At 34.5% G+C, this 15,254-nt stretch overlaps 1 protein-coding gene across 1 annotated transcript in view; it reads left to right on the forward strand.

Moving 5' to 3' along the window:
• The window catches only part of MYO16 (myosin XVI), a 654,868-nt gene that overhangs the window by 304,652 nt on the left and 334,962 nt on the right, over positions 1-15,254 (forward strand). The window contains exons 15-16 of the mRNA XM_090257968.1: positions 3,037-3,142; positions 11,991-12,108. Of these exons, the coding sequence (XP_090114094.1) occupies positions 3,037-3,142; positions 11,991-12,108 (224 nt within the window). The remainder of the gene's footprint in view (positions 1-3,036; positions 3,143-11,990; positions 12,109-15,254) is intronic.

The raw sequence follows: 15,254 nt of genomic DNA on the forward strand, positions 1-15,254 counted from the left end.
GCCCAAGTGTAACACTAGGCTTCATCTTGAGGAAAGATTTTTAATAATTTTAAAATCTTTTTCCTGGACAATAACTTGAGAGTCTGGAGTCTACCATGATCTACCCTACCTTTGACTTCCTAAAGGCCTTGTTAGGTGGGTTTAATTAATTGTTTGAACATGTGTGGCAAATATCCATTATCCTAACTATATGCTGAGCAAATCTAAATTAATATTATTTGCTGTACACACAAGTAACTTGTAAAATAAGCAGTATGGGGTCCGCCTCTGTCATATACAGATTTAGCAGACAAAGCTGTACAAATAAGCTTAAGAATTTTTATGGGCCCATTATTTGCACAACCTAGATGCTCTGGTCAATTTGTAGTTTAGTCACAAACTTGGCTTTTGAGATAAAAATATTTTTTGAAGAAGTTGAACTAGAGATTTTAAATGTTAATGTGATCACCTGTGTAGTTAAGCCTAACATAACCCATTTTTCTTTTCTTTTATTTCCTTGTATTTTACTCAGTTTAAATGAAGTGTGGTCATTTTGAGATTTTATGAGTTGGTTAAAATGTTTGTGATTTTAGCTGTCACTTTTCCTACTCCTAATCTAGCAATCAATCCAGTGAATGCAGTGGTGGGAGCAGAGAGGGGGACTCACATGACCGCCAGGTCAGTCCCATACCCTCGCTTGCCTCTGTGTCTCCATATTCACAGAGATTATTTTTGCCTCATTCACCACTCTGCACTTGCTACCTATTTCAGACTGCTTAATAGCAGCTTGAGAAATATTTGTGGAACATTTAATGCTAAATAAATGCTATCTTCTATGATACCTCTTCTCTAAGAATCAGTTCAACTTCTACCTCATTGAGAAGTCTTCCCTTGCTCCCTCTGGAGGATATTCCTGCTCCTTCACCTGCGGGTGCATGGCTTGCTGTGCCTACTGTGTTCTAATTATGCATACTTTCTGTACTTAGTGTTTACTTGAGAGTATCCCCAGTCATAGCATAGGGAGCAGTATTTTTCACCTCTTTACTCCTGAAGCCTCCGGCACATTTTAGGCCCTCAGTGATTTTTATTTGAAAGAATAAACAATATTTTAAAAAGGAAAATGGTATTTTCAAGATCTATACTGGAGTGAATGCAAGTAAAGTCTCTATCAAAAAAACAAAAACAAAAACAGATTCTTGAAATATCTAATTATTTTTCTGGATAATAGAATTTTGGTAGCAATAGATATAATTGTAGAAATTAAATTGGCAGCATGAAAGGTCTGGATTGTTTCTTCTCTGAAATTAGAAGGTTAAAGGCAAAGGTTTTTGAACCAAGAACAGGATCTGCTTGTCTTGTGTAGGTCACTGTCACCTGCTCTGCTGAGGATGCTGGGCTAGTTGTTTTTAAAGTGGTTAAAATGTTTATAGTCAGCATGGATAAGGGGAGTAGAAGCATTTGTTAACAACCTGAGACCTGAATAAAATAATTAAAATTCAGCTTCTTTTCTGACAAACACCTTTCTTTAATCAAATTCATTAGAACAAAAGTTCAAGGGAGAAACCTGAGAAAACAGTAGTAAAGAGCTTTAGATCTATATTTAATTCTTGACTAAAAGATAAAAGACACTTTATAAATGTTCTATCTGGATACAATAAAAACTTTATTTTATATCAAACCATTGTGGTATAGTAACTATTGTATTGGAATTTTATGTTAACTCTATATCATCCAGTTTTATAAGTATAATACAGTATATATATATATATATATATATATATATATATATATATATATATATGTACCCTGGCTGGTTTGGCTCAGTGGATTGAGCGTCGGCCTGCGAGCTAAGTGTCGCTGGTTCGATCTTCCAGTCAGGGCACATCAGAGAAGGAAAACTCTGATTCCAAAAAACCTCCGCTGCCTTGCGGCATACCTCTTCAGGGGAAAGGCTAAGGGAGTAAACCCCGACAGAAAATCCGGAGCCGGAGTCCCTAAGGCGGTTTGACGTTGTAGTCAACACCAGCAACTCCTGCGGCGCACCTGAAGCCAAGCTGTATTGACTCCGTCTTTCCCTTGGATCCTTCAGCTGCGAAGAGAGGGGGGGTCTGCTGCATGGGCAACAGCAGACCCTCCATATCACCCTGCCCAGGCTCTGTAGCTTCAGCTTCACTGGAGAGGATACTCCAGTGTCATCGCAAGATGTCGATTCAACATGGGAGGAGACAGATACCGTGTCACTCCCGAGTTGGACTGCACAGCCATTCTCGGCGGTGCAGATAGACTCTTAAGAAGCTACACCATCATCTCTCGAGACGGACGGCTGCCGACGATATATATATATATATATATATATATATATATATATATATATATATACACACACATGCCTTGGAAATACCAAAAGTATTGCCATTAAGAATAACAAATTTAGTTAGTGCTTGTTCCTAAGGTAAAGGAAAATGGGAAATGTGGACTGTCAGAACTGAAGCAACTTTAAGAGGAAATGGGTCATTTTAGAGTCTGCTGAGTCTCAGCACTTCATTCACCTACTCATATCTGACCGTTTCACCAACTTAGTTTTAGTAACTGCACACTGTCTGCTCATTCAGAAGAAAAGAGAAGGAAGGCTCAGAAGGTTGTAGAGCCAGTTGGCTCTAGGACACGTGCACCTGCAGTGAAGAGGTCTGTCACTTTGGCTCCACCTCACTCATGTCCATTTACAAAGCTGAGGACAAGTTGATAGTGTCTTTCTCTTCTGCCTAGCACCTTTTGGCGGGGTGTCACCTGTGTTACATGGTTCTACACTGTAAGATACCAGACGGCAGAGGTTGGTTGCATCATATTCATTTGTAGTTCCAGCATCTGAACACCATAGTGTACCTGACATAGTATACATTTGCTAAATATTTTGAATGAATAAATCAAATTGAAACTCATTAAAACTTATGTTGTCCCCTACCATCATTGTGTTTGAGAATTATCTGTGGTTATTAACTTTTTTACTCATGTTCAAAAATATTAACTTATGATTTTTTTTTCTTTGTTTTCTTTTAGTGGAGAAAGAGGATCTGGAAAGTCTGAAGCCAGCAAACACATAATTAGACACCTAATCTGTAGATCTGGGAGCAGTAGGCCTATATTTGATTCTAAATTTAAACATGTAAGTTTCTTATTTGTCTTGGAAAATATGTTGAACCAAGAAAAATATAATTTAAAAATAGAGTGACATCATAATATACCATATATTTGAGCATAAGTTGGTCAAAATTTGTGAAAATAAGAAAAGATTGAGGCTTGGTATAAACTAATATTGTTCAAGTGAACTTTTTTGTATATATTTTAAAATATTTTGAACATACCCTCTTTTCATAGTCATTCAGAAAAGTTGGATTTAAAACATGTAATTTAGTTATAACTTTGGTTTCTTTTCTCTCATCAGGTTGGGAAAATTTTCTGTCATTACTTCTCCTATCAACTTTTCTATTCCTTGTTCCTCTTCTTCTCCCTCTTTTATTCCAATTATCCTGATATTATTTTTTCCCATGCTGTCCTGTAATTCCCTTACATCTTCTTCATATTTTTTCAATATTTTTTCATTTTGTTGTATTGTCTGGGAATTTTTTTCTACATTGTCCTCTAACTCACTGATCTGATCCTCTGCTTCGTTTAGCCTGCTTTCAGTTCAGAGATTGTATTCTTCATTTCTTCCTGGTTCGTGTTAATAGTTTCTATGTCCTTTTTTATGCTGGTGTAGTTCTCTGCAAGTTCCCTGTAATTTTCTTGGAGCTGTTGGTAATTTCCTTGGAGGTTGTCATAGTTGTTTTTGAGGTTGTCAGGTATATTGAGCTTCTTCACCACCATTGTTTTGAATTCCATGTCTGACATTTGGGCTATGTCTATTCCATCTACCTCTCTTTCTGGGGATTCTTCTTTTCTTTTCATTGAGAGGTTGTTTCTGCATCTTACCATGTTGGATTCTTCTTGTTTGTTTTTGTTTTTTGGATTTGTCTGCTTTGCCTTCCCACTTTTGTGGTATGAAATTCTTTATAGGAGACCTGGGGGTTTCAGTGGTGCGGTCTCTTTGATCTCCTGAGCCTGGTGTTCTTGGATTACCCTTTATGTTGTTTGTTTATGCTGTCTGGTTATATTTCAGATGCTCTTTGGTTGGATCTTCCCTCTGGCTAGTTGCTTGAGTCACGCTGTCCACTTTGTCTTGAGTTCTTTTGTGGAGATGCTGTTAAAAACATAAACACACAGCCCAGGCAGGAAACCCACACCCTCAAAAATATCCCCCACCCTCTCTCCCGCTATCATCAGCAAATGAGCCAGTATTAATGTAAATGTAGAGAGGATAGGGCTTTTATACTATAGGAAGAATAGATAAGAGTTGTTTTCAAAGAGGAAAAATATGATTTTTGAGAGAGGGGATGATAGATTAGTAATAGTAGCAAGTAGTGTCGAGACTATGCAAGACAGTAGATAATATTTACATTGTATGTTAATAATGTAAAAGAAAAAGAGGGAAGAATGAAGAATATAGTAAGAAAATGGAATTGTGTAGTATTAGATTTATATAGTAGTTATATTCTATTTATTTAGTGTGAAAGGGAGGCTAAACAAAACAGACAAACAAAAATTAAAGGGGAAGGATGAGAAGGAGAGATAATATGAAACAAATTAAAGAGATAGTTTATAAATGTTTTTAAATAAAAGTAAAAATTAAAATTAAAAATAAATTAAAATAAAATACAAATAAAAAAACTAAAATACAAATAAAAATTTTAAAAAAATACAAAAGGAAAGTTTTTACTCAGTTCAACCTTTGTGTGTTATCTTCTTTTTCTGGATTCACAGCTGGTCTAATGAGGCAGGCCAGAGGTTCCTGATCCTTGCAGCAGCGGTGTTCGCCTGTGCGCAGTATTGGTTGCGCACCCGGGTTATTCCTGCACACCTGCGGTGGCTGGTGCATTCGTTTGGCGCCTGTTGGAGCTGGCCGGGGTGCTTGTGCCTAGTTATAAGTTGTTGTTCACATAGAAAGCACCACTTTGGTGTATGGATGCATTTGGCAGAGTTGACCCTATCAGCAACCTTGGGCGGGTTTATTGAAAGGTGATAGTCAAGTTTCAATGTATGTAAAAGAATTGGCACCAGGAAACCTTAAGGACATTGATGAGCAGGAAGTAAATCTTCAACCCCTGGCCAAAAAAAACCCCCATGAAATGTATATGTCAAAAATTATATCCAGTCTCTCACACATGTAAGAGCAATACAAGTTTTGTTAAAATCAACATGCTCTGTATAACATGAAAGAAATGATGTTCCTATATGCAGTATCATTTCCTTGATCAATAAAAGCACATTACACATCATAGGCCATGTTGCAGCAGTATACACTTTCTTGTGCATATTTCTAAGTGAGGGATTGCGAATATAATGACATAGTCTCTAATTTACACAGCTTACTGCTCCAAAATCTGCCCTGCACAGGTCTTGCTGAACTCACCTTTGCAGAATAATACTTGCATTTGATTCAACAATTGTATAAGTGTCTGATTATACTGGAAAAAAACAGTTGCTATTGTCTGAGATCATTCCTTAAAACAATGCCATCTAAAGGTTCACACACATTAAAAATCTAGATATGTATTGCACAATGAGTATTGTGCTGTTTGTGTTTGGTTTTGTTTCACTTGCCCTTTTTACCTTGTGCCTGCAGGTCAGAATTATTTCTGCCATGGTAGTGTTTACATGGAAATATTTTGGAAATTTAGTATTGGATTCATCAATTATAAATGAAAGGAACTTACATTTAATTGATACATTAATGTTACTTCCTTATATTTTCTACTTCTGAATAAGAATTTAAAAAATTAAATCTGCTTTTATGGATTTCCAAGCATATACCTGATTCTGGAGGTTTTTCTCTTTATTAATAATATATAATCATACTGCAGTGTGTTCATGATATTATAAGTATTCATTAATGACTTGACTTCAGACCCATTTATTAAGCTCAGCCTATAAATTGAGTACCTGCATAATTCTACAACACAGCACAAATAATTGAACATTTTAGGTTGACTTGGAAAGAATAGTATAAATGATCTTCTTTGTTCAGATATTGTAGTATGCTGACTTCTGACAGTTAAGGATTAGAGAATTTATAAAACAACACAATAATAAAATAGACCCAGGCAAACTAATAAAATAACAGGATATATTGACTTAATTATAATGGCAGGCATCAATATACTCCTCTGTAAATTATAGTCTAAATCAATCATTTATTAAAATAATCCTTTGAGGAAGAGTAGGCTATGTAATTTCTAAAGTGCATTCTAGATTATTTTATGTAAATTGGCTTTGCATTTTAGCTTAAGTGAATATGTTCTAAGTTTCATTTCTTTGAATAAGATTGATCTAACTATTCCAAAATTAATTAGAATCTTGGAATCAACATTATACTATCAATTCAAATTTTAAGTAAAACTATTTCTAATTCATTTTTTCCCCAAGGTAAATTAAGGATGTCATAAATAATTTCTAGTCTCATGAAATAATATTTCCCAGATTTGAATATGGCTTCAACTTCATGTTTATTATACTTTTTTGGGTTTTCCTTTACCTTGTTATCTGCATGAATATAATTCAGTGTCCAAAACGTTCTTGAAAGTTACCCTGCCATAGTTTTTGCACAGTGTCTGAGTGTATGTGTAGGAATTACATACAAGAATTGGCTAAATTTATGTATCAACTGTAAATCTTTATAACATCACCGTAGTTCACTGAAATTATGTACCTTTAAATGATGAGCTGCGTGAAAGAAAAATCTGATTAAGGAGATGAGTAGGAAAGAACATCCTTGAAATATGGATCTATTTAGTAGAAGGCTTGATGTTCAGTGGGGAATGAGACAAAAGGAACTTCATTAGTTGGCCATGAAAGAAGAGAAGGGAGTGGACTGAATTAGAGAGCCAGTCCAGCCAGATGAGATGATGAGACACCACTCCACTCCGAGGTACCACGTAGCAGACCTGGTGCATGATGCTGCCACAAGGTGCCATGTGTGTAACTAATACACACATGGTGTCTTCTGTTGGGAAACACTGGGTGAGTCCAACCAAACACAATTTTGCCCTGGATCTTAGTATAGTGTGAGACAGAAACAGTCTTTGAAGGTTATTCTTATTAGTAGTTACCAAATAATAAATAGTGAAGGAGTGGAAGGGACATATATGGAAGGACATATTGGAATGGTCTTCAGCTGAGAATCATGTGGAGGTTGAAGAGTAGAGAACAATTTCCTTATAGTTTCTATTGAAGGCATAATTAAAGATGTATAAGTAAAGCTTATAATATGGAGTGGGGGAGGGCAAAGAGAAAATGCAGAGGTTTGGGAGGCAGTTGGCTATTTATAGGTTTCATGCAATTATGGTAAACAGTGCTCTCCGTGAAGAGGGTGCAGAGAGGAGAAAGAGATTTAGTTGGTATCCGGAAGGTGAAGGAGAGCCCAGTACAGAGCCCCAGGGATGATTTTAGTAATTTTATATAGGTAATACATACATTAGGAACACACAGCTGTTATATTTCTGAATTTTAGTCTTACACATCAATTGCCCGGTCTTAAAAAGTCTGCATAGGTTTACATTCTGCCTCTGTGCAGTGGGCTTCTGAGTGTGCTTTACACAGTGGGCAGGTGGGCTTGAATCCTACCACCATTGTTAGTGCTTTGGTTTCCCTGTATAATGTCAAAACAGGTAAACACAGTTTAAAAGGCTGTTGTTTGTAATCCCTGTATTTGAATTTCAGACCATGGAAGGCAGGGGATTTTCCATGGCAGTAGGTTTATTGGAACATAAAAGTCATGTTTGTTTTGGGAAAGGCTGCTGCCTGAGACTTTTCAGTAATTCTAGAACAATTGAATTTCAACTTTAAGAAATATTCATTTTCATTCAAATTACTTAAACTGCTTTCACAGATCAGAGTGATAGGGTCAAATTGATCAAGCCATTACTTTGTAACAAAGGGGCCATAGGTTTTTACTTTTAGAAAATACAATATGTTAACTACTACCATGATAATAGTGCATAACTTTTAGCAGAATAATTATTAACATTTTATAGAAAAAAATACCATATAATGTAAATAGAAAAAAAAAATCATGCCAATAAAATCTGAATCAGTAAGTACTGAGGAAATAAATACTTACTTCCCTTTGCCAAAATTTTTAATTTAAAGTTTTATTACTCTACAGTACTCATTATTTAGTTTCAAAATCAAGTTGAATGACATAGACTATCTTTTATTTGCATTTTTCTCAGTATTTCTCTTAACACATTTCTTTGGTGCCACCTATTGGCCAAGTGGCTAATTACAGATGAAAAACCACTGTTATTTCAAGTTAATCTTGATATGACCTGAATTGCTTGGCATAATACTCTCCAGTTGATTAAATTTTTTTTAAAAAACTGAATTGCATAATGAGAAAATTCCATGTATTCATGTTTTGTTTAATGGTTTTAGTTTCATGCCTTATATGTACTATTTATTGTTATTCTAGCAGTAATGGTCCTATGATGCAGTGATTAAACACATTAATTCCACAGAAAGATTATTTGGGTTGAGATCCAGCTCCACTATATACAAACTCTGAATTTTGAGAAACTTACTTAGTTTATCAATTTTCTTTTCTGTGAAATATACAGGCTAGTTGTGAGAATTAAAAGAACTATATGTCAACACATTTACATATGTCCACACATACATGTATACACATATGTGCATATAAATAAGTTTACATGTATACATGTATAATATTATATACAATAAATTTATGTATATGTCAGCAGGGAGGGGGAAGGGGGAGAGGGAGGGAGATGATATAGGAATTAAGGAGCATGGTAGGAGGGAATGGAATAGACAGAGAGGTTGAGAAGAACTATATGCACAACTAATGGACATGGTCTAAAAGGGGGGGACAACTGGAGGGAGGGGGGCCACCGGGTGGAGGGGAGAAGAGGGAAGGGAAATTGGGACAAATGTAACATTATAATCAATAAAACACATTAAAAAAATCTTTAAAAAATAAAAATAAAAATTGACATCTTTATTCTGCATCCCCCTCCAAAAAATTATGTATATAAGGTTATATATAAATTTCTATTAACAAAAATTAAATTAATCTTTGTTGTTTGTTGAATCCTTAGTATATGCCAGGCACCAGTCTGAGGGCTTTATACATCTGCCACTTATAACCACTGGGGGAGTTGTTCCTGCATTGGAATAAAGGAAATATTCAGAAAATTCAAGAAATTTGCTCAAAGTGATATAATTTTTCATTAGCAGAACTGGAATATGAAGGCAGCTACTTCATACTCCAAGGCAAATATATTGAACCGTTACCCTATACTTCCTATTTGTGCACATGTCATTAATTATCTTTTGTGTGCTTTTTCAATTATAATAAAAATTCAGTTTATTATCAGTAAAACACCAAAAAACTAGAAGCCCAAATATTTTTTAAAGTTTATTACATTTCCTGTTTCTCATTTATTTTATTTTATTGTTGTTCAATTACAGTTTTCCCAATTTTTCCCCCATTGCTCTCCCTTGCCCTGTTCATCCCCCAGATCCCACAGGCAATCCCCATTCCTGTTGTCCATGTCCATGGGTCCCTTATACTTTTTCCTTGACTGGACCCTTCCCCTTTGTTCCCCTGTTATCCCCCTCACCCTCCCCTCTGGTCGCTGTCAACTTGTTTCTTATTTCCAAGTCTTGGGTTTTATTTTGCTCATTTGTTTTCTTCATTAGCTTCCACTTATAGATGAGATCAAATACATATGGTATTTGTCTTTCTCCACCTGGCTTTTTTCACTTAGCATAATACTTTCCATTTCCATCCATGCTGTCATGAAAGGTAGGAATTTCTTTCTTCTTTCTGCTGCGTAGTATTCCATTGTGTAAATGTACCACAGTTTTACTGATGGGCACTTAGGCTGTTTCCAAATTTTTAAATTAATTTTAAAACAGTTGTTTAATGTAATATAAATGTTTAAAATGTGATATAATTATATTATTAATGTAACTATATATTTATTTAATGTTGAATTATTGTAAATTAAGCAAAAATTGGACTTTCATAAATACAATTTATAGTTATTTTTCAGAAAAAATTTCTGCCATAACTACTGTAATTTACTGATCTTTAAAATTAATTTATTATAAAGACTTAAATCATAGAGTTTTTGTGAAGTTTTAGTATATGTTTCTCTCCAAAATATCGAACTTCCAAAACAGATGTTTTAATATATGTCTCTATTACCACAACCCTTAATACTTGATTAAACATCAAAATGTTGTTTCAACACATTTCAAAATATAAACTACTTCCAGGTGAATTTAATGCCTTTATCTAGCAGTATTTATAAAATTTTTAAGTGGGAGCAAGAATTTTTTTTAATTTAGGTTAAAATTCTCAAAAATATTGTCACCAGAATTTTTATAAGGAAACAAGAGCCAGTGTATCAATAAGGTATCCATATTATTGTGCTCCCTCTTGTGGCTGATGCAAAAACTGTATTTAACATCAGTTTTATCTTGAAAGAAAAACAACTTTTGACTTTCCAAATTTTTAGGCAATTTGGAGTATTGCTTGGTCATAATCATTATCACAGGGACAATAAAAATATGAGAATAAATGCTGTTTGTTCTAAGATCAGTGTTTAAAAAAAGACATCAAGAAAGAATTTCAGATGCCAAGTTGGTCTAAGGATGTTTATTAACAGCATTTTAAAGCCTCAGACTCTTTGCTTCTGAAAGAGAACACAAGGGAATATGAAACATGAGACACACAGCTTCACCTAGAATTCTTATTCTTGTTTTTGAGAGAGAGAATGGTTGTCAGGGAACAATAACAAGGTGTGGGGAGGGTAATACTGGCTCAGTGTTGAAAAGAGTGTGTAAAGTAAGTAAAAGTTAAAAGAAGGTTATAATTCAGTGTTTAAGTGAATTTATTACTTTTAAAATATATTCTATTGTTTATATTAACTTTAATTCCTTCCATCCAAAGCTACAACAGCATACATATGTATGATTTATTATTCAGACATTTTATCTGTGTGTACATTTTCTATACATACATACCTATGATAAAGAATTTACAAATTATGATATCACCTAATACAGGAAACTAAAGAACAACACAAACAAAGGAACTAAATAGAACAAAGAGCAGAATAGCAGTCAATAGGGGGGAGGGGAGAGGGAGAGAAAGGGGATAAGTAAGGGAAGGGTTTAGTCAAAGAACCCGTATAAATGACTCATGGACATGGACAACGGGGTGGGATATGATTGTGGGAGAGGGGGTGGGTTGGGTGGGGGAGAGAAATTGGGGGAAAAGGGGACAACTGTAATCGAAAAACCAAAAAAAAAAAAAAAAAAAGAATTTACAAATTACACACAATAAGGGATTAATAAAAATGATAGTAAAATAAAACAATTGTATCAATATATTATAATAAAAGTTATGAGAATGTAGAATTATTAAGTAAAATAAAGGTTACTTGACTCAAGCATTTTGATGCTTCCACGGTGGTTTTGATAATCAAGGTGGCTGCTAAGTGACTCACAGGCATGTAGCATGTATAGCGTGAATATGCTGGACAAAAGGATGATTCACTTTCTGAGTGGAATGGAGCAAGGTGAGGCAAGATTTCTCAAAACGGTGTGCAATTTAAAATTTATGAATTGCTTATTTCTGGAATTTTCCATTTAATATTTTAGAACCACAGTTGATCACAGGTAACTAAAACTGTAGAAAGCAAAACCACAGATAAGGGGCACTAACTACTATAGTTTGCAGTTAGGGAGAGTGACCTCAAAAATCAAATATGAACAATAGAGAACCTCTTAGATAATGGACTATTTCCCGTATCTTTGCTATTATTCTTTAATTTTATGTTTAAAAAAACCAACTAAGTAGTTCAATAAATGGTTCTTCTTTACTATAGGTCACATGCATTTTAGAAGCCTTTGGACATGCAAAAACAACTCTCAATGATCTGTCCAGTTGCTTCATAAAGTATTTTGAACTACAATTCTGCGAGAGGAAAAAACACTTAACTGGAGGTAAGTTTAAAATTCATAAAGGGAGATCTCACTTGCTACCAGGAGAGGGCAGAGAAACACCAGGCATGGCAGTAATGAACGTTGTGCGTGCCTCTGTGTGTGTGTGTGTGTGTGTGCCTGTGTGTGCCCTTGTGCACAGGCATATCTGAGATCAGGTTATGAATGCTAAAGTTATTTTGAATTAAAAAATATTTTGAAATGCAAGGTGAACTTTTTAAGATGGTTATTGTCTAAACCATACAATACAGAACCAAACCAAAAAAAGCTGCAGTGAATCATATTTGCTAAACATAGAAATGAACTCAAATACTCAATTAAAGTAAATTATAATGATTATATAATTTATTCATACAACACACACTAAAATCTATTTTAAATCAAATGGAATATGTACTTTTAAAGTGATTGAATTAAAACAAATCAAAACCCCAAAATAATCACCCAACTAAGTCCAAAGAGAAATAACTGTTTCTTCTTTGGTTTAAGTATTTAATGTGTACTTTATGAAAACCCTCTATTTTAAATTCAAGAAATTTAGGATCCACCTAAAATTTTACATCTTTCTAATAAAAAGATTATCCATGCAAATTAAGAATATAAGTACAATTGTAGGTGGATCACCTAATCAACTTAGGGGAATCAACTATTTAAAAAACTTTTATAATAGCTGTTGACATACAAACATTTACTAATTTCAATGATTTTTGAATAATAATTTTATTTGGCGTTTTAAAGTTACTCTGTATTCCCTTAAGGAACTAAAAGTTAGTTTTGACTATAATTTAGAAACAAAAAACTGTTTTACAGGAATTTGATGTCAAAATCAATTGTTTACTAAGTGAAATTTGGTACAAGAAATGCATAAAAGGGGTAAAATATATCATTTCGGATATGGAGATTAGATGTTTAAATGCTGCAATAGGAAAGTTTTTTGTTCATTTTGTTTTTGTTTTTGTTTTTAATCCATGACTAAGATCTACTGTTTTAGGAATACCTAAGAGGAGAAATGTCTTGAGGCACAAATGTCTTTATATCTTGGTTTTATGACACCCCAGTGAAACTGCCCCTCCAAGTGAAAGGCACAGCCTGAACAATTTGTGACCATAATTTTCCTGAGCTTTCAGTGACCAGTGGTTAGAGTCACGGAAGCTAAGAGGGTAGGAAGTTCCAGAAGCTGCGTGTTTCAATTCCCTGTCACTCCAGGCGTAACCCAAAGATAAGCATAATTCGGAGTTTGTTAGAATGTAGACTCTTAGGCCAAACTGCAGACCTGCTGATTGGGACTATTTCCACAAGAATCCCAGGGTAATATGTGTAAACAACTGTAGTTTGAGAGGTGCAGTTCCACCCAGCCCAATGAAAGCCCGCCATTTGAGTTTATGCACAATTGGCACAGAGGAAAAATCACTTGTCAGGGCATCACTTGCATGACTTTTTTTCTTCTTTCCATTTGATACTCCCTTTACTAAGGTCAAGATACAATACTGGCTCTGAAAATATTATCCATTACTATTTTTTCTGGATAGAGTTTAACATGTACCCTTCTTCAGGAATGTTAATTTAGAAAATAATTGCATGCACATATAAAAAGGAACTAGAAAACGCTGTAGTGAGCAGTTCTGTTAATTAGCAATGTCTATTAGCACTCAATTCCGCACAGCTTTGGCATAATCAAATCCACAAATACCTCTCACCAGGCTTCTGCAGGCAGCATGCTGTGACACAGCGATAATAAATATTCATAAAGGTGAACCTGAGGCACTTCAAGATTCTGAAATGCCCTCAGAATTGTTAAGGAGTGATGAGCATAAATTCAGTATACTTTGAGCATTGTACATAAATGAATTTATTCTCCTCTTAGGAAAACAGCAACTCGGGCACTCTCCATCTTTTTCACTTTCCATATTATTTTTCTACTCCTTCTGTTCTCCTAATTAGACCCTTTAATTTAGATACTGTCACCTACCTTTGTTGGGTAGATTCTTCCTGTGTTCTTTTAAAACTCTGGCAAGATGATTTTGTGGTGGCTTTCACGTATTTTGAAATTTTAAGAATAAAATAACTACTAACAATAAGAAAACAACAACAAGTAAATAAAAGCCAGTACTAACTGATATTACACTAATAGGAACAGAATGTGTAAAATGTAAGTGGTAGGGGAAGCCTGAAGAGGTCAGATTAAAAGTTCAGTTATTTTCTTCCTTGTGTTTAAGAGGAAAAAGGAAGACTGTGTTCATCACAATACAGGCTTACCTAAAGAAGATAGAAAAATCTCAAATAAATAACCTAACCATATATCTACAAGAACTAGAGCAACAATAGCAGACATAGAAAGCCCAGAGAAAGTAGAAGGAAGGAAACAATCAATATCAGAGCAGAATTAAATGACATAGAGACTAAAAAAAAAAAAAAATTCAAAGGCTCAATGAAACCAGGAGCTGGTTCTTTGAAAAGATAAAATTGACAAACCTTTAGCCAGACCCATTAAGGGAAAAAGAGAGAGGACCCAAATAATTAAAACAGAAATAAAAGAGGAGAAGTTACAACCAGTACCATAGAATTACAAAGGATTCAAAGAAATTAATATGAACAACTAAGAAATTGGACAACCTGGGAAAAATGGATATATTTCTAGAAACATACAATTTCCCAAAGAAGAATCATGAAGAAGCAGGAAGCCTGAATAGACCAATAACAACTAGTGAAACTGAAGCAGTAACCAAAAAAATTCCAAGCACACAAAAACCCTGGATTGGCTGGCTTCACAGGCAAATTTTACCAAACATTTAAAAAAGAACTAACTCGTATCCTTCTCAAATTATTCCAAAAAATTCAAGAAGAGGGAAAATTCCCAGACTCGTTTTATGAGGCCAGTATTACCCTAATCTAAAACCAGGTAAAGACATAACAAAGAAAGGAAACTAGAGGACAATATCACATATGAACATAGATGCTAAAATCCTCAACAAAACATTGGCTAACCAGATCCAGCAATAAATTAAAAATATTGTACCTTATGATCAGGTGAGATTCATCACAGCGATGCAGGGATGGTACAATATTTGCAAATCAATTGAATCAATTAGCATAATATACCACATAAAATGAAAGACAAATATCCCACGATCATGTCAATAGATAGTGAA

This window comes from Furipterus horrens, unplaced genomic scaffold (assembly GCF_987537825.1).
Source record: "Furipterus horrens unplaced genomic scaffold, mFurHor1.1.pri manual_scaffold_12, whole genome shotgun sequence".
NCBI classification, from domain to species: domain Eukaryota; kingdom Metazoa; phylum Chordata; class Mammalia; order Chiroptera; family Furipteridae; genus Furipterus; species Furipterus horrens.